At 57.3% G+C, this 19,307-nt stretch overlaps 1 protein-coding gene and 1 non-coding gene across 3 annotated transcripts in view; both read left to right on the top strand.

Moving 5' to 3' along the window:
• Nucleotides 1–11,696, top strand: part of LOC120405614 (unconventional myosin-Va-like) — a 37,940-nt gene extending 26,244 nt beyond the window's left edge. For both annotated transcript variants that reach the window (XM_039539257.1, XM_039539258.1), the window contains exons 8-17: nucleotides 337–511; nucleotides 894–987; nucleotides 2,224–2,367; nucleotides 4,268–4,419; nucleotides 5,982–6,071; nucleotides 7,530–7,680; nucleotides 8,387–8,657; nucleotides 9,715–9,889; nucleotides 10,431–10,511; nucleotides 10,715–11,696. In XM_039539257.1, coding sequence (XP_039395191.1) covers nucleotides 337–511; nucleotides 894–987; nucleotides 2,224–2,367; nucleotides 4,268–4,419; nucleotides 5,982–6,071; nucleotides 7,530–7,680; nucleotides 8,387–8,657; nucleotides 9,715–9,889; nucleotides 10,431–10,511; nucleotides 10,715–10,873 — 1,492 coding nt within the window. In that variant the 3' untranslated portion in view covers nucleotides 10,874–11,696. The remainder of the gene's footprint in view (nucleotides 1–336; nucleotides 512–893; nucleotides 988–2,223; nucleotides 2,368–4,267; nucleotides 4,420–5,981; nucleotides 6,072–7,529; nucleotides 7,681–8,386; nucleotides 8,658–9,714; nucleotides 9,890–10,430; nucleotides 10,512–10,714) is intronic.
• A 2,372-nt stretch (nucleotides 11,697–14,068) lies between these two features.
• Nucleotides 14,069–14,162, top strand: TRNAI-UAU. Its single transcript has 2 exons — nucleotides 14,069–14,106; nucleotides 14,127–14,162. It is a non-coding gene; the product is annotated as a tRNA-Ile (tRNA).
• The last annotated feature ends 5,145 nt before the right edge of the window (nucleotides 14,163–19,307 follow it).

A 19,307-nucleotide genomic window follows, 5' to 3' on the forward strand; every position in this document is an offset into this window, starting at 1 on the left:
CCCTGGGGGGGCAGCAGGCCATCTGAGGTTGCAGGGATGCATTTGTGGTGGAGAGGCGAGACGGAGTTTGGGTGGCAAGAGCCAGGTCAGAGCCCTGACAATGGGAAGTGCGTGGTTCAGAGTGTGGAGACTTCAAAAAATTCCAGGTTCAAGTCTTCTGGGTTCTGTTCCAATCTCGGCCTTGGACTTAAGCAACCCCTGCCTCCGTTTCCCTAGCTGTAAAATGGGGGAAGCTTGCCTGTCTCAGCCACGGAGGGGCATAGAGTTGAGGCCTTGCCAGCCTCCTGCCTGGTGAGCCAATCGCTGGCACCTCTGAGTTATTGCCCTTCCTTGCAGGCTACTCGAGAGCCAGCTGCAGGAGCAGCAGCAGGAGCTGGAAGGTCTCCGCCTGGACAACTGCTCCCTGAAGCAGCTGAGCAAGCAGCAGCAGAGCCTGATCCAGGACCTGCAACTGCAGCAGGAGGAGGGCAGGCTCCAGCACCAGCTCGTCCAGCTGAAGAGAGAGAACCTGGTAAAGCGGGAGTGGGTCTGTTGGGATGGCGGGAGGGGGGTTGGTGGGAGCATTGCATGGCTGAGCTTGCAGTTCAAGACTTGCTACGTGGCCAGGCTGGGGCTGTGAGAAGGCTGATCGCTGCTCAGCATGCTGGGTAAACGTCCTGGTGCAGCGCACCCCCCCCCCCCCCACCTCCCCATGCTGGGACTTGGGCTCCATGGAGGGGCCATGTGCCTATTAGAGACGACAGTAGCTGGGGCAGCGTTCTGGCCAGCTGCTTTCCGTCTGCTGCAAGGCCTTCCTGGGGAGATCTTGCTGCTGGCTGGGAGGGTGTATTGGAAAGAGAGGGTCCCCTCCAAGCACCAGGTGATGGACTATCCTTTCCCCGTGTGCTCCCCAGGATCTGAAGGGTCAGCTGGAGAGGCAGGAGAAGAACATGCTCAAGCTTCAGAAGCAGCTGCAAACCAACATGAAGCAAATCCAGGATCTCACAGGCAGGTGCCTCCTGTGACTGGTCCAGCTGGGGGGCGAATGTCCTTTGTGGCCGGCCTAAAGGGGGGTTCTGCTCCCGACCGCATCCCCCTAGCCTGGATGCAGCAGCTTCAAGCAGAAACACGGCTCTGCCGCCTCACCGCAGGAGCAGTGGGGGCTGGTGGGATGGGCCTGAGCGCTGCTCAGATGGCGAGGGGCCCTGGGCCTGGCGATGGCACTGCCGAGGCTTGAGCTAGAGGGGATGGGGCCCCTGCTCCCCCAGCTGCCCAATGAGACCCGCTAGGCAGCAGGGCAGAGGCGACCATCTGTGCACCATGAGCTCCGTTAATGCCAGCGTTTCTGCTTTTCCTTCAACGCCCCCTTACCTGCCACGGGGCATCGCTACCCGTCTGCACGAGAGCTGCTTTGCAGCCGGGAAGCAGAAATGAGCCTCTCGCTGACAGACGACCGACCAAAGCGGCTTTTCTTAGCCGCTGTTCTGGGCTCGCCTTGTGTCTCGTGTTGTCTCCTAATAGCAAAGCTCCCACACGTCCTTCTGTAAACCTCCATGTTCTGGGATGTGCTCCCCGAAAGCCCCACACTGAGCGCACAGGACCCCCATCACAGCTGCCAACCCCAGAGCAGAGCTAGCAATGCCTGGTGAATTGCAGAGTCGGACTGCTCTGATTCAGCGTCCCCTTCGCTATTGTGGGGTACAGAGCAGCAAGGGTACCCTACTAGGGCACTGGCCGAGCAGGGAGCTTTGCAGAACTGGGGGTGCTCTTGGCAGCAGTTTGATGGAGGGGAGATGCTGGCTGGGTTTGTAGGCAGCTGATTAAAACTGGTGGGTGGAGAGTGACCAGACAGCAAACGTGAAAAGTCAGGACGAGGTTGGGGGCTAATAGGAGCCTATGTAAGAGAGACCCCCAAATCAGAACTGTCCCTGTAAAATTGGGACATCTGGTCACTCTAGGTGGGTGCCATGGGGTACTGGACATTCACAGATTGAGACGAGCAAGTGAAGGGTTATTTGCCAACAGCAGCTTACAGGGCTGCCTGGCAGCACCATCCGGTTCGCTCTCAGCCCAAGCAACCTCTAGCTCTGAATATCCCTCTGCCTGGGGCCCAGCTCTCCTGGCAGGAGTTCCCCGGGCAGAGGTGGGACCCCCAGTCCCTGCCCCACTCAGGAGTCAGGTTACGTGGCCCCGGATCCAAGCGGATGCTCTGACTCTAATGTTCTTGCTCCTTCCCCTGGGCAGCAAGCGGAGAGGCCCGGTTGCTGGAGCAGACGGTGGAAGAGATGGAAAGGCCCTTCGATGTCCCGTGCCCAGCGGGGGCATTCGGGGGCATGCTGGGGTGCAAAGCAGAGGATGAAGGGCGCCTCATCAGGACCATCATCACAGGTGGGGGGCTGGAGCCCCACGGGGAGTTGGGGCTGAGGGTCTGTCTACACAGCAGTGTAAGTCCTGGCTCAAGCCAGACCCCCTTGTGTCCACACAATTCCCCATGGGCTCGAACCTCAGGGCCCAGGACCCTGCAGAGCTGGAGGGGCCGGGACTCTCCTATCCCCAGTGGCTTGAACAGACAGACTCCCTCGGGGCCTGTCGCGCTAGAGCAGCAGCAAGAGGCAGGTGTGATGCGGAGCAGCATATGCCGAGGCATCAATCGCGTCCCGCACAGCTGCGTGGTGCCAGTCTCGCTGCCGCACCTGGGCCATGGCGTGCAGACAGGCGCTCACGGAGCAGCAGGCTGGGACTGATGTGAGGAAAGATGAAGTGTGGCTGGCTTGGCGGGATGACAGCCGGGGAGGGAAGTGCCCAAAGAGAATCTGCGCTAGGAGAGGTGCAAAATGGCCCGATGGAAAATGGGGACAAACTTCCCCTTTCTGAGCCCTTGCAGGGGAAGGATCCCTGGGCAGGTGCTTTAGGGCATTGGGCTACCCAAGCTGCTCCAGAGCCTCCACATTGCGCATGTCTTTCTAACCACGCTGACCTCTCCCGAGGAGCATCTGGGAATGGGACGTTCCCCATGGCCCCATAGTGCAGAACTTCACTAAGCTCCTCTGCTACTTCGCCCTCCACTGCAGCTCCCCTTTCCGCCCGCACGCCTCATCCCGTTCATCCCAGCCTCCCCGGATGCTGCTTGCCCCCGGAAAAGCAGCCAGTTCTGGGGTAGAGCACATCAGTGCTGCACTGGGAGTGAAGAACCCTGTATCCCTTTGAAACCTGCAGGGTAATGCAGGCACACTGGCAGAGCACTGCGGGTCTGGCCAGGACCGTGGGGGTGAATGTGCCGGTTCGGATCGAGCCGTGGGCTGTAGAATGGCCGTGTGAGTGGCGCTTGGTTTGCTGACCGGTCGGGAAGGCACATGAGGTTGAGTTGCCTCCTTTAATGAGGGCAGGGACCCTACATGGGAGCAGGCAGGGATGGGGTGGCTAATGGACAGCTGACTTTGAAAGGGGATGGGGGGGGGGTTCTGTTTGTTTGGGGTGGATGGGAAGTCTCCAGCCCCACCTTGGTTAGTGCTGGGCCAGGCCAGTGGTGGCTCTGTGCTTATGAGCAATGACTGAACTCTTGTGAGTGGGTGAAGGGATTAAATCAAATGTGCACGTGCCCACGTGGGAGAGCCCAGAAATGCAGCCGTGGGGCAGGGGGGTCTGCATGTTAATTTCCATGAGACCGGAGGGCGACTGTCAGCAGCCGGAGGCCTCCTCCCCAAACACTTCAGCAGACCTGCAGGACAGGAGCAGGAGCCTGCTGGGGGTGACCCCAAGCTGGCGAGGAGGGGAAGGAGGAGGACAGCACCTGGCTGGGCCAGATGTCGGCTCTGTCAGTGGGGGTGGGTAGAGTGGCTGTGCTGAAGACTGGGGGGCAGAGGAATTGGGCAGGGTGGGGGCAGAGATGAAGCCCCTGCATGGGGAGGCAAGAGCAGAGGGGGCTGTGCCTGGAGAGGTGCTAACGGCAGGGAGGGGTGATGCCCCTCTGGGGGCTGGGCTGAGCTCAAGCTGCTTGGCTGTAATGAAAGGGGCGACTGGGCCTTGGGATCCGGGCTCTGTCCAGGTGATGGGCCCAGGTCGGGGTCAGAGGACGTATTGCTGAAGTTAGCAGGAGCTTGGCTCCTTCAGGGGAGGGGAGGGGTTTGAAATTGGGGCCCTGAATGCAGGGCCTGTCTCGTCCCACCTGCTGCTTGCTACGACCCCTCTGCCTTGTAGGCAGCTCCCGTGGGGCAGGCCCCAGCCTGTGACTTGTGGCTTGGACCTCCGGCTCCATCCCGGACTCACTCGGCCCCTTCTCGCCCTGCAGATTTCAAACCGCAGCACAGCCCCGGCGCCCTCCCCACACTGCCGGCCTACGTCCTGTTCATGTGCTTCCGGTACGCGGACTCCGGCCACGACGAGCACCGGATCAGCTCGCTCTTCGCTGCCGCCGTCAGCGGCATCAAGCGGGTGGTGAAGGTACGGTGGTGGGAGACAGGCCGGGCGAGGGGGCAGGGGGATCGTGGCCCCTCTGTAGTCAATGGCTGAGGGGCGGCCCTCAGGCGCTGGCTCCCTACCGCTGGCATGTGCCCCCCACCCAATTGTTCCAGCTCGGCCCCGAGCTGCCCAGAAATGCCTCCTGCTGCCCCCAGGTGTGTCCTTGTGTGACCCGGGGCAGGGGCCAGGGCGTTACTAGGGATCTGTGATGCCACCCTCAGGAGTGTGCCCGTCGAGGAGGGCTTGGGGCCCTGGGGCTGAGGTGAGAGGCCAGCTCAGCACGGCTGCTCTGGGTCACTGCCTGGCTTGGAGGGGCAGGAGGCCTCGTCCTGCAGTAGCCGTGCTGCTTACGCGCATGGGGTGGATTGGGGTTTTTGTCGGGGTGGGGATCTGGGAGGTGCAGGCGGGCACCACGATGGGGAGGTGCAGGCGGGCAGGTCGGCTCCCTGGGGTCAGCCAGCAGGAGCCTGAGGCTGCTGGTTTTCTGCCTCTGGCCAGAGGTGGCCTCAGTCACTGAGGGTGTCCCACTGCTCCACCCCCTGGGCAGGGGCTTGGGGCTGCCAGCAGGGAGGGCTGGGCTGCTGCTTCCCCCCTTCTGCCCCCCCATGCAGAGGGAGAGGCCAGGGGTGTCTGGGGGCAGTGGTTGGGGGAGGTGTTGCTGCCCCAGCAGGGCATGTGGGGGAAGACCCCTCGGTCCCGGGGAGAGCCCTGCCGAGGAGTATCCAGCCCCAGTGGCTGGGAAGAGGAGCGGAGGCTGCTCTCGTTGCAGTGTTGGTCCCCTGTGAGGGGCCTGGGCCTGGGCAGAGAAGGGAGCAAACGCTGATACTGATGTGATATTAATCCTTGTGTCTCAGGGGCTCCTCTGCAGGCTGGCAGCCCCCCAGCCTGGAGCGCTGGGCCCTGCAGAAAGCAGAAGCTCTCGCTGGCCTGGCCATGCCTGGCGTCGCTTCTGCCTGCAGCTGCGTTTGTCTCTGGCAGTGACTTTGGAGCCAGCCTGGGGTAGTGACTGCTCCTCCGCAGCACTGGCTGCATCAGGGCTCTTACTGCCTCTGAGCAGACGCTGCTCCCTGATGGGCAGTGGCCCCCAGGGTCCATCCCAACTCCCCTGATCGCTGGGGCCCCACGGCGCCGTGAGATGGAGATTGCTGGAGCTCGCCCATGGCTGCCGGCTGTGAACAATGAATCAGGGTGTCTCTGGAGCAGGCCCCGTGGTGACTGGGGACCCCAGACGCTGGTTGGGCTGTCGGGGAGCAACTGTAAAATCCAGGCCTCCCGAGGCGCCAGGGGCACAAAGGGGGGGCTCGGCTGGGCTGAATGCAGCCACTTGTCTGCTGAGTGGCCTCCTGTTCTGGCCCTCGCACTGATTGGGGGGGGAGGAGGGTTGATGCAGACCCCCCAAGCAGCGGCTGGCTCTGCTGGTGTGCCCACGCCCTGTAGCGCGGCTCCCTGGCACAGTCTCCTCGTGCTCCCTCCTTGTGCGAGTCTCCAATGCCTGGGCCCCCCCACCCCACCCTGATGCGTCGCTTTGTGTCTCCTGCCCGCAGAAGCACAGCGAGGACTTCGGTGTGGTGGCGCTCTGGCTCGCCAACACCTGCTGCCTCATCAACTGCCTGAGACAGTACGGCGGGGACCAGGTGAGGGCACGGGGCCTGCTCCAGCACGGCACCTCCAGGCTGGCCTGGCCTGGCCTCCCCCGGCTGGGGGCTGCCGAACAGGTCACAGCCAGGAAGCAGCAGGCATGGGGGGGGCTGTTTGCCTTTAGTAGGCTCCCCCTAGTTTCTTTTGAAACCAAGATGGCGCTGAGTCAGTCCCTGGCGCTGGCTTGGGCCAAAAGGCCTGTCTTGGCCCACTGCTCCGTGGCTGTTTACTTCAGCTTCTCTCCTTTGGGGTCAGTGGCTCCTGCCCTCGGCCTCAGACAGGACCTGGCCGGGCCATGGCCTCGCTGCTCCAAGGGGAAGCCTCTGGCTGATGCCGCCCTGCGTGTACTGGCTCTTTGCCCGCCATACTATGCAGCAAAGTGCACTTGCACTTACTGAATTTCATCTGGCTGATTTCACACCAGCTCTCCAGAGAGCTGCCTGTAGGCAGGGACAGCCAAAGGGGAATAACCGGTGAGGCAGAGGCACCTGAGACTGGTTCTGGGTGCCGTGCGTCAGGAAAGATGTGGATAAATCTAGTCCAGAGGCGAGCAACGAGAATGAGAACAGGCTTCCACAGCCTGACCATGGAGAGAAGCTGAAAACTGGGCATGTTTAGTCTTGAGACGCAGAGCTTGGGGGATGGGAACCTGATGATTAGCCTTCAAATGCGTTAAGGGCCGTTACAAAGAGGACAATGATCAATTCGCCATGTCCAGCCTTCAGAGGACAAGGAGTGATGGGCTTAATCTGCAGCAAGGGAGATCTAGGTGAGATATTAGGAAAATCTTTCAAACTCTCAGGGTAGCGACGCTCTGGAGGGAGGCGGTGGGATCCCCTCCCTGCAGGTTTTTAACAGGCTGGACAAACAACTGTCAGCGATGGCCGAGGTTTGGTCCTGCCCCAGCGCGGGGGGCTGGAGTCTGACCTCTCGAGGTCCCCTCTAGCCCGACAAGCCTACGATTCTATGGTGAACCACAGCCCAGACCCTCTGGCTTCAAACTGGGCAGTAGCTGCTGGCCTGGGGAGGGGTCTCTTCCTACCAGCAAACCATCTACCCCCGAAGGGCTGGGAAGAACCCAGCCAGATCCCCTCCATGGAAGCCCCTGAGACCAGCATCCTCAGGGGATGTTCTGAGCACTAGAATAGGATGCCTGGGTGACCTGTACCGTGGGGATACTGGGTGCTGCTGGGTTCTTTACGCCGCCTGCCTCGGGGAGGGGGGCAGGGGAGCTTGTGGCAGTGGGGACAGAGTTGATCTTCAGTCACTGACCTGTGTCAGGTGCGCCGAGACCCCTGGGTGGGAATGTGATGGACTCTGGAGGGGAGACGTGTGCAGTGGGTGCTGGGGTGGGTCCCTGCATGGCTACCCCACAGCTCTCCAGAGCCCAGGGCGTGGCTCTGCCGGGCTCCAGCACCTCTCGGTCCACGAGCCCGGCCATTTGCTGTCCGCAGAGCTACCGGCTGGCCAACACCCCCAAGCAGAACCAGCACTGCCTGGGGAACTTGGACCTTGCCAGCCACTGCCAGAGCCTGGGTGACCTGGCCATCCAGCTCTACCAGCAGCTGATCTGCATGGCACAAAAAAAACTGAAGCCCATGATTGGTAAGTACCGGCTGGGCCTCCTGGGAGCACTGTAGGGATGGGAGCGGGCTTGGTGTGACGAGCTGCACTCGAGGCGTGAGGGCAGCAGAGAGCTGGCTTCCGGCTCGGTGCTCGAGGCGGGGATGCCATGGCTAGGCCTGGCATAAAGGGGTCATGGTGGGCTGGGCAGACCTGGCATCTTGAGAGCAAGTGGCTGCCCCGTCCCCCTCAGTACAGCCTCAGAGGGACCCTGTTACCTGCCCAGTGACCCTCTGGGATTGAGGGTGGCTGGGGCACTGACCTGCCACAAGCCCTGTGGGGGGAGTGAGGAGATTAATGGCATGAGCTGGACAGGGCAGTGTGGGGGGGCGGGAAGGTCCCTGCTCTACCGCCCGGCTGAGCGACTGCCCCCTGGGAGCGTGGCACTCGGGGCTAGTCTGGGTCTGCTCTGAATGGCAGCGAGCGAGGGAGCGGCAGGTGACTCACCAGATGGCAGGAGCCGGTCTGGAGGTGCAGCCTCCCAAACACAGCGCCTGGGCTGCGGGGTCCCGGGGCATGCACCGGGTGCTGCCCAGAGATCAGTGCCCAGGACGTACCCAGCCCCCTGGGCACCGAGAGCAGAGCCAGCCGCAGAGACAGGGCCCTTTGTTCCCTGAGGGAAGGGCCCTGGGATTTCAGCGCCCGCTGGCCAGGCTGAGCTCAGCCTCCCTCCCCTCTGCCCTGCCAGTCACCGCCATGCTGGAGGGCGAGACCATCCTGGGCTTGTCGTGGGCCAGATCCACCAGTTACCGCAAGCAGCCGGCGGCTCCCGCCTACACGCTGGACTCGCTCCTCCAGCAGCTCAGCTCCTTCCACGAGGCGCTGGGGAGGCACCAGCTGGAGCCCATGGTCGTGGGCCAGGCCTTCCGGCAGCTCCTCTTCACCATCAGCAGCGTGGCCCTCAACTACCTGCTCCTCAGTAGCGCCGCCTGTTCCTGGAGGCAGGGCGTCCAGCTCAGGTCAGTCCATCCCCTCCCGGCTCCCGTGGGGCTCGGGTGCTGCTCCCCCGTCAGGCTGGTCTGGGGCTGGGCCTGGAGCCTCCTGGACTCTCTGTCCGGGGTTTTGTCCCTCCTAAGCTGGGCTTGGCCTGCGTGGCCCAGGCCCATCCTCCAGAGCACAGGCCCCTCCTGGGCTCTGGCTGACTCTCAAGCGCTGGGTTTTCCATGGGCGTAGGGCTAATCCCACCTGGCCAGGGGGTGTGTGGCAAGGGAGCGTCTGTAGAGGGGGAGGAGAAGCTAGAAGTGCCAGGTTCCTATGGTGTCATCAGGCCTAGCTACCGTCCAGCTCTGCCCCATCACTGGTGGGGCACCTCAATCTGCCTGCACGTATCCTCCTGACACCCTAGCGGTGGCAGTAATACCCCCCCGGGGAAGCTTGCTGTGCCAGAGACCTCAGGCAGGACTTGAACCCAGGTCACTAGAGTCCAAGGCTACTGTCCTACCCCCGGGCCATCCTTCCTCCCACCTCGCTGCTTGGGAGTGGGGCCACTCAGCTCTTCATGGCCTTGGGCTGCTATTGGCAGTTCTCCTGCTGGGTCGAGCCAAGCTGTGCCCGGCATCGGGATGTCCCGGCTGGCCGGGGGCACCACAGTGTGTGTGTGTGTGTGGGGGGGGGCTGTGTCCTGGCTGACTAGTCTGGGGCGGGGGAGAACTGGGCCCAGCTGAGTGGAAGGGAAAATGATGCTCAAACTGGGGCAACCCGCTCCATTGCGTGGGCAACAGGGAGCCTCTTCCTGGGCAGTGTGGAGCCCAGGATGGGGCTTGAACCCTGGACGTGTGGCTCTAAAAACCTCCACCCCTGGGCGGAGCGAGGGAAGACACGTCCTGGCACTCGAGGGGGACAGAGCCGTGGTGGATGCATTCATAGTGCTGCAGCCGCAGAGAGCCACCCTGCTATGCGCTAACAGGCGCCAGGCTCCCCCAGGCCGGCCTCTGCGGCTGGGGAGGCCTCCCCCAGGCAGCTGCTCTTAAGGGGCTGAGCTTATGGCTGGAGCGTCTCGGTGTGGCTCTGTTCCAGCTGCAATGTGAGTCAGCTGGAGGAGTGGCTGCGGGCCAAGGGCCTCCAGCAGAGCGGCGCCAGGGAGGTCCTGCAGCCCCTCAGCCAGGCAGCCCAGCTGCTGCAGGTGAAGAAGACGACGCAGGAAGATGCTGAGGCCATCTGCTGCCTGTGCACGGCGCTGACCACTCCGCAGGTGACCGGCTGCTCCAGGAGCTCGGGGGTGATGGGCCACGGGCCTGGGCTCCGCCACCCTGGAGGGCTCAAAGCTCCCCAAAGGAGGGGGTGGTGCTGGGGGAGGCCGTGTGCATTTGGGTAACTTGAGGGCATCACCCACCCCATGAAGGCAAAGCGCTCGGGCTGCCAGGGCCAGTGGCTCTGGGAGCTGGTACCAGGATGTGGCCCCTGATTCAGCCCCGAGGGCTCCCAGCCAGTGCCCAGGGCTCCTGCTCGCTCGGGGGCCCACAGGCGGGCCCCTTTTTCTGTAACTGCCCCAAGTTCCACCAGCCAGGACCTTGCTTGGGGTCCCTTCTCTGCTCCCCTAGGACTCCGCTTCCTGCTGGCCCCGGCATGGGGACCAGATGGGCCCTGTCGTCTTTGCTCGGGACTAGTGGGCTTGGAAGGGGCATGAGGCCATGGGCCGGGCTGGAAGGGCCCTTGGAATTCCCAGCCTGGCTCTAGCGCCTGCTCCACTGGCTGCCGTCCAGCCCCGTCACCTCTGCGCTCCCTCCTTGCAGATCATGAAGATCCTGCGGGCCTACACGCCCGCCGCCAGGCTGGAGGAGCACGTCAGCCCCAGCTTCATAAGCAGCGTAGAGGTGAGTGAGGCCTTTCTCCCCCCACCCCCCGACTCAGTTGTGCTGGCAGGCAGCCGCGCGGAGCTGCTTTAGCCTGCTGCTGGAGAGTTGGCCTGAGCTGGCCAGGTGCTTGAGCCAGCCATGGCTGTAAGGAGGGGCTGGGGGCTGGACCGGGGGGGGGGGGGTGAGAATTGCTGGGGACTGGATTGTTTCTCCCCACACAGAACCGGCTGGCAGAGCGAGCTCCAGCTGGCCCCTGCCAGCTGCTGGTGGACACGGCTCACCTGTTCCCCATGCACCTGCCCTTCTCCTGCTCTCCCGTGCAGCTGGATGAGCTCTGCATCCCTGACAGCATTAACCTGTCCTTCCTGACCCGGGTCTGAGCGTCGCCGCAGCGATGCTCCTGGGGAAGATGCGGTCTCACAACCGTATGCAGGGTACTGGCTGCCGTGCCCTAGACATACCCTTTTTCCTTGGAAAGGAGCCAGCGGCTCAGGCTGAAATTTCAGGGTGCTGGCATGAGGCTACAGCTCCAGAAACGGCCCCTTCTAAAATTCAAAACTCGGGCAGGAATTTCCTCTCGGAAACGTCCGCTTGCCCAGCTCTGCCACATGCCCGGCACGTTCCTCCCTGCTCGGAGCCCGAGGGCTTTTTGCAACGGGCCCTCGGGGAATGCTGTGCAGGGGGGGTAAAGGTGCTTCCCTCACACGCCCGGGTCTGCACGCCATAGCCGAGCGGGGCAATGCGGGGCGCCCGTGCTGTGGGCTGTGCGATCGCTGACTGACCCACTTCCTCTGGAACTGCAGTGCTCCCTGGCGGTGTGTGGGGGGTGGGTTTACGGCACATGGGGCAGCATCTGAGCACTTGGGAGCAGGTTTAAAAGCATGTCCTGAGTGTGGCTGGCTGGGCAGGGAGTCCCCACTGCTGCTGAGTGAGGAAGCAGCTGCCAGGTGGAGCCAGGTTAGGGGGCTTGTCCTCCTTGCTGCAGGCGGCTGCTCTTGACCCAGTACCCACTGGGCATCCATGGGTGTCTCTGGGGGGTGCTGTTCCTGCCCCCTCAGCTGCTAGGGCCTGGGGGAGAGAAGCCAGGCCTGGGGGCTGCCTGCCCAGCAGCTGGGGCTGGGAGAGGAGCTCTCTTCATGTGGCCTGTGTTCAGTGAAACGCCTCTTAAAAATTGTGTGACGTGAATAAAAGTCTCTCTCTTTAGTAATAAGCTGGAGGCTGGTCTCCCTCGTGAGTTGCCGATGTCCGGGCCAGGGGGTGTGTGTGTAGGGGGGAGGCTGTGTGCAGTCTCTGGGGGGAGCATTGGGAGCTGTGCTCTAGTAACGGGACAGAGGCCACCTGCGAGGCTGGAGCTTGACTTGAGACTGCTGGTAAGGGGAGTGGAAGGTTTGTTAGGCGCTGCAGACATGAGTCACAGGTTGTCTCCAGCAGGCCCCAGGCTGTGTCCTTTACCTCGGACACTGGCCACCTGATCCTGGGTGTTCACAGGTCCTTGGAGTTTAGCAGGTGAATCCGACCCCCAGGCCAGGGAATGTTTTCCCCACTTCCAGGGGGAGAAAACGGGGGCAGTGGATGAGTAGTGGGTAGAGCTGGGCCAGGAACCCAGGTATCCTGGGCTGCAATAGGGGCCTACATGCTCCATCCCCAGCTAGCACCTGGGCCTTCCTCTCTCTCTGCTTCTGCTTGAAACTTCCTGGGGTGCTGGGACAGAACACGCAGGCTCCCTAGCAATTCCTGCCCCTGCCCAGCTCCAGCCAATCACACCTGGCCTCTCCTCTACAGGAGTATGAAGATTTGCTAGGGGAGGGGGATACTCTTACCCCTGTACTTCAGCTCAGTAGAGTCCCCGGATTTGGGAGAGTCCAGGGCTTATGGGGGTGCCGAAGTGGGAAGGTTCTTGCTGTGAGGTGAATGCTGAGTGGGGAGGATTGACCTGGGAAGGTTGCAGGGGGTTGTGCTGGGACTAGCTGCCTTGGGGAAGGGAGGAGACCTGAGCATGTAACATGAGAACCCAGGAGGGGGGGGGGTTGGAGGCCAGGTGACATCTCTGCCCCAGATGCTGGCCAAACGCTGGGGGAGGAGCCGGGGGGGAGGCTGAGTGAGAGGCTGGAGGGAGTTTCAGTTTGGAGCTGGCTGGGAAATGGAGGGGAGCCCCCGACGGGGCTTGGGCTTCCCTGGGGCCCCAGATAGACCAAACTAAAGGGGGTCCTTTTGTCTGTACCGGCAAGACCTGTCTGGGACTGTGTTCCTGTCATCTTACAAACCTCTGTGTTACGGGCTGGCTGAGAGTCACGTCTGACTATGAAGTGGGGGTGCAGGACCCTGTGGCTTCCCCAGGACCCCGCCTGGGCGGACTCGCTGTGGGAAGCGCATGGAGGGGCAGAGGATGCTGAATGCTCCAAGGAGAGACCCAGGAGGTGAAGCCGTGTGAGCTGCTTGCCCTGCAGACAGGCTGCTCCAAGGGAGAGGGGGCTCCCCAGAGTCCTGACTGGCTTTGTGGGGAGCAGTTCTAGAGCATCGCCCAGGGACTCCGTGACAATGGGTCTGGGGTGTGTGCTGTACCCTCCTGGGGCTGATGTGAGAGCACCAGCCCAAAACCCATGCAAGAGCAGCACTGCAAATTCCCTGGTGCTCATGCCATGGGTGGCCTCTCCCTTATGGGAACATCTGGGCAGAGACTTTGAAGGTTCATCAGAACCAGGGCCGGCTCCAGCGTTTTTTCTGCCCTAAGTGCTGGGAAAAAAACAAAAAAAACCCCCAATCGACTTCATTCTTCAGTGGCAATTCGGCGGCAGGTCCTTCCCTCTGCGAGGGACTGGGGGACCTGCTGCCCAAGAGCCTGCCGTCCCACCCCTTTCCGTTGGCTGCCCTAAGCACCTGCTTACTGTGCTGGTGCCTGGAGCCGGCCCTGATAAGAACAGCTGTACTGGGTCAGAGCAATGGTCTCTCCGGCCCAGTGGCCCTGAGGGAATGAACAGAACATGGAATCATCAAGTGATTCGTTCCCCGCTGCCCCAACAGTAGCCCCACCCTTTCCACTTGAGGCAATGCCCCTGCCCCCCCTTCTCCCCAAGGCCCCTCCTCCCGCTCACTGCTCTCCGTCCCCTCCCCACCCTCACTCGCCCTTACGGTCATTACAAAGTGGCAAGGCAGAGCCCTCCCATTTTAAAAGTCCTGGGGTGTTGTTCCCCCCTGTTCAGGCACCCCTGGGGCCCTGCACTTCACACAGCTCTCCCTGATTTCAGCTGTTAGTGAGGGAGCCTCACTGCTAGCGCAGACTGGGCAGTTCCTTGCATGAGAGACACTGTCCCAAAGCAGGACTAACGCTTAGAGCTGGTTATCAGTGATTTCAGATCTGTTGGTCTGCAGCAAGACTCTCCATTGAGTCTTAACCAGCTCTGTTATTACACAGGGAAGAACAAAAGGGTCAAATGGTGCCTGGAACCCTTAACAAGAATCCACCCCACCAAGTACCAACACTTGTCACTACCTGCTCTCAGCTGCACTGAGAATGTTTTGGGGTCACTCCTTGGCTTTATCAGCCTAGGGGTTTTGGAGAATTGTAATTAGCAGGTGCTCTAGTGGCACAATTGGTTAGCGCATAGTACTTATAGGGCAGTGCTGAGAGGAGCTATGCTGAGGTTGTGAGTTCAAGCCTCACCTGGAGCACTGGTTTTCATTAGCCAAGTGGCTTCACCCTCTTATTTTGCCCTGTGGAATGTAGAATTTCAGCCAAGGGGAGCTTGAGAAGGGGAAGCGTCAATAATGCCCCCTTTGCTTATTACCTCCTCTCCAGAGGTCAGGTCAGAATCTACAGTCCTTTCTGCTGCCCATGCACTGTGCCAAGATCCCTCAAGCAGAGCCTGGAGTCCTGCCCATGGCGTCTGTGCTATTGATAAACGCTAAGTGACAGGGACAAAACACTCAAATCCCGCCTGCTGCAGGGAGCCAGGTTTGCTCTTCAAATTCTGTCGTTGGTACATTTCCAGGTCTGGGAATGTCCCACAACAGCATTTAATGGGAAGCTGCCTGCAGAACAGTTACACTGCACAGAGCTCCTGTGGAGGAGGGGTGGGAATTAGTAACTTTTTGAGGATCGTTTGGGAAATGAGCCTTTGCTGACAAGGTTTGTCTCTGTTCATATTTCATCTTCAGGTGTTATGTTGAGGGATCTTTAGTATATTTTTGGGAGGTTAATATCTATCTCCTCAACTTTATTTACTCAACTTAAAAATTGGTGTCACTTGATTTTTGCATCTCCCTGTGAAAATACAACTGACACGTGTGGCTTTCTCCAGAGGGTCATGATGTTATAGTTGGGGAATTCAGTCTCTGTACTTCGGGAGGGGGGGGTTGCTTTTTTACAGCTGCCTCACAGCCAGGCACACCGGGCTGTTAGCTGCACCCACTGTCCTTGCTAGGGGCCCCTGCTGAACCCTGGGTGGCTGCACTGCAGTGCTGGGGTGACTCTGCAGGTGGAGAAGCTGCTGTGGAGCAATGTAGAGCAGGTGCAGGAAGGAGACGGGGTCACTATTCACATTCTGAACTGCACAGTTTTCACTCCCAGCCGTACTGGTGCCCCTCACTCCCAACCCACAGCCCCCTGCGCTCTCTCCAGCTCTGACGGTGCCCCTCACTCCCGACCTGCAGCCCCTGCTATCTGTCGAAGAAAAACTCAGTTCTCGCTTTTCGTTTGGGTGCAGCAAAATCAAATACTTTATTCTTTCTCTAGTAATTACAATAGAGGGAGAGAGTGTCCTAGGAAACAGGGTTGCCCCTTGCCCCGGACAGGTCTCTCTCAATTAGTAAACAATCACAGCAAGCATTTATACCTTTGTTACAGACAATAGCTAGCAATCCTGGAGACAGTAAAAAGAAAACATTTGCATTTGTTTATACATAAGCTTCTTTGCTATCTTATTTGTCTCACTACTAGAAAAAAAGCAAGACTGCATATTCGGTTATCTGAATTGCAAGGTCGTAATGACTTTTCACACAGTTCACGCTGTTCCACGTTATCTTGCTTCTACAAATCTCACATCATTAGGGTCACAGCTAGCCTAACTCGTGCTAACTTAACTAACATACATTTAAGATCCCTTCAAATCCTTATTAATTATTTCCTGGCCTCCACACTCCCCCCTTTTGTACTTCTAGTACAACAAATATTTTAAATCTCAATTTGCATTAATCCATGGATTTCAGATTCTACAGCAGATATGTCAACCTTAGGGGTTTTCATGGGATGTAATGACAATGCATAATTAGCATGAACATGAAAGGTATTATTACTATCAGTACGTCTTTTACAACAACAACAACAATAACATAATCCTACGCCAACTAACAACACTACAAACAATAACATTCCCATAGGAATAAAGTAATGGGGTTGTCGTACAGTTTTGGTTACAAAGCACAATACATCATACTTAGTACATAAAGTAGACACTCTATAAGCTGTATGAAAGGCATTCTTTTCAGCATGATATATATTCTGAAGCATGTGAATTTGCCCTTGCAATTCAGAGATTCTTTGAACCTCTGGTAACAATGAAAGCAAATTCTGAAACCGATCAGGCACTACTCTAGTCCAATTAAAATATACCTGAAATCTAAGAGCTACTTGCAACATTCTATCTGCAGGCCAGTAAATGATAGGATTGCCTGCAGCAGTGGTAAGATTAATATGTATATCTTGTAATGTGGTGGCATTAACGTACACACAGCTATCATTAGCCTGAAAAAGTGGGTGTCCTGTAAGGGTAGTTCCTTGACCTCTACCCTCCCAGCAAATATTGTCATAAACAGTGACAACTTCCCCTGGCTTCAGTTTCCATATACACTGAAGCTGTGGTGGTTCTAATGGCCAAAATGTCCATAGATTTCCTAACCCCATCCAAATATCAGCTGTAATCCCAGGAGCACTAACTAAAAATCGATTAGGAGAATCAGGTGGTCTCACTTCCCAGATATCTCGGTGAATCACCCAATCCCACATGCATCCTCCCCATGGACCCGGTAGGATTCGGTATGTGGGAGCCCACACCCCTTAACCGGTCCATATGCTTGGAAGGAGCACTGTGAACGTCCACACTTCCATCCAGAAAGTCTCCAAGTATGTCTCCATGGCCACAGATTAGATGGTACTCCTGACGTGTCTGTAAGGGCAGTGGGCCAAGCTTGGTGCACTAGATCATTCCGAATGGCCATCAGCTGGTCATTCAGGAAATCCTGAATTTCTGAACATGCTAGATCCCACTGCAATGCCTTCCCAGCCTCAGTGATATTCAGTACCATCTCTCTCAATAAATTCTGGGTCATAGAAATAAGGGTGGAAATGATATGTAACTCACCCACTCCGGTTTGCACTTGGGTTAGCTGTGCCCCAGAAATTAGGCCGGTGGCCTTCTCTAATTGGCCCAATTTCTCATCATGTTCCTGGTTCTTAAAAATATTCCAAACAGCAGAGGCAGAATTGGCCCCATCTCATAAGGATCCGGTCAGATCCCTCTTCTTTCTAGAGGAAATAACCCAGGCCCTCTGTTGTGCTAATCTAATGGCAGCCCCTTGTGAACAATTTGGATATGTAGAGGTGATCTGAAAACTAGATAAAGGCAATGTAAACTTCACAGTCCCTAGTGTAGTGTTAAGTACAGTCCACCGAGATTCTGCTACATTTCCCCTCAGCGTAGGTCTATACCACATCTGTTGGTTGTAGACCTTCATATATTTCTGAGAGGCATTAACATGAATAGCATAAGAGGGAGTGTATTGCAATAAAGTACAGGTCACATTATCAGTTACTGGAATGGTCTCAATACAGGTAAAATTTCCAGTAGCAGAACAAACTCTTTGGGTAGTCGTTTGATTATTCACTAATTGGGTAACCAAATAACAATAAGGGCCTCTCTTAGGTAACATAGCACAAATTCCAGGAAGAATCATCACATCTACTTCACCATGGAACCCATCAATTTCATTTATAAATTCTTGGGGCTGATTTGCAGTAATATTATGGATCTCTGTTTTCACTGATCCATACGTTTTCCACTCAATTGTTCTCTCATATGAATTCTTTTGAACTTTAAAAAATAGTCTTTCTGAGCAATATTCTAATAAATCACTAAGATGGGAAGGCCTCGGCCAATGAATTTCATTAGAATATACAATTTTATTTATATCTGGATAAATTACAGAAGTGATGGCCAGGGTTGAGGGGCTAGTGGGGGTAACCTTTGTGGTAGCAAGGCGCTTTCAGTAGTCATCATCTGAAAGCCAATTAGGGAGGGCAGTACATCCCCAGGGTACTTGTCCATAAGCACAGAGCCCTGCCCCTGGAAGAAATCCAAGCCACCATTCAACCCCACATTCCCAAGAACGCTCCCCACAGTTCCCTCCTTGCCAATTAACAATGCTTCATTTCTTCCACCAGGGCCAGTTCTTAATGTCTCCTTTAGTCAGGAATCCCTGCACTTTGGAGGTTTCTGCAGAATGAATGTATCTTTTTTTCTCCCCCCAAAACAATTGTGGTTTAGCATGATAAAGGGAAGAGGTCTGTAATGTTGGAGTTCCTTTAGAAAAATCCAAAGGCACAGTAGGTCTGTCAGAGGACAAGGGAGAGGTTGCTAGTACGTCACCTTGTCCTCTTCTTCCGCTGTCCAGCAGGTACAGCAGGGCTAGAAGAAGGAGTACGTTGATCATCAGTAGGAGTGTCCTCCCGAGGTGGAGGGGTCTTTTTGCAGTGCGATGCATGGGTCCAGGCAGGTAGTCCTTGACACTTCACAGCAGTGTTGGTGGTCAACAGGACTTGGAAAGGGCCTTTCCAGCGTGGAGCCAAGGCAGTCTTTCGTTGATGGACCTTTATGTAGACCCAGTCTCCTGGTTCCAACGAGTGGCAAGGTTGCATAGGATCCTTCGGTAAGGCTTCCTTCACCTGTGTATAAAAAGACTTAACACATTTCATTAGTGCCTGACAATACTTAAGCATTATGTCATCCATCAAATGAATGTCCATCTGAGCTATGGTTAGCGGGGGTGCAGTTGGTAGTCGCATTGGGCGTCCTGTCAAAATCTCATGAGGGCTGAGTCCAGTCTTTCAATTGGGAATGGCTCTCATACTCATCAGTGCCAAAGGAAGGGCATCTGGCCACTTTAAGTTTGTTTCAGCACAAATCTTGGCCAGTTTATTTTTTAAAATCCCGTTCTGGCGTTCCACTGTCCCAGCAGATTGTGGGTGATGAGGGCAGTGAAGGTTGTGTTGGATCTGCAAAGCTGCACATAACTCCTTTACAATCTGTCCAGTAAAGTGAGTTCCACGATCACTGTTGATACTCACAGGGATGCCAAAACGTGGTACAAAATCCTTAAGCAGAAGTTTCACAACAGTCCTGGCATCTGCTTTCCTGCAGGGAAAAGCTTCAACCCAATTGGTAAATACATCAACTAAAACTAATACATATTCATAACCACAACATTTAGACATTTGAATAAAATCAATTTGAATATTTACAAAAGGTCCCCAAGGAGGAGGGTGGGCTGCCCGCTTAGCTTTAACAGCTTTACCAATGTTGTGCTGTTGACAAATCACACCGTGTTGACAGTAGGAATGTGCTACAGAAGGGAAACTGGGTGCAAACCAATCTCGGGTAACTGCAGCAACCATCCCCCCTTTGCTCACGTGTGCCATTCCATGGTATATGCGAGCAAGATAGGGCAGTAACATCTTTGGTGCCACCAGGCGACCATCCGGGGCACGCCAAAGATGATCAGAATGTAAAATGCATCCAGCAGCACTCCAAGAGTGTTTCTCGG

The sequence above is a fragment of the Mauremys reevesii genome, linkage group 5 (genome assembly GCF_016161935.1).
Source record: "Mauremys reevesii isolate NIE-2019 linkage group 5, ASM1616193v1, whole genome shotgun sequence".
NCBI lineage: Eukaryota > Metazoa > Chordata > Testudines > Geoemydidae > Mauremys > Mauremys reevesii.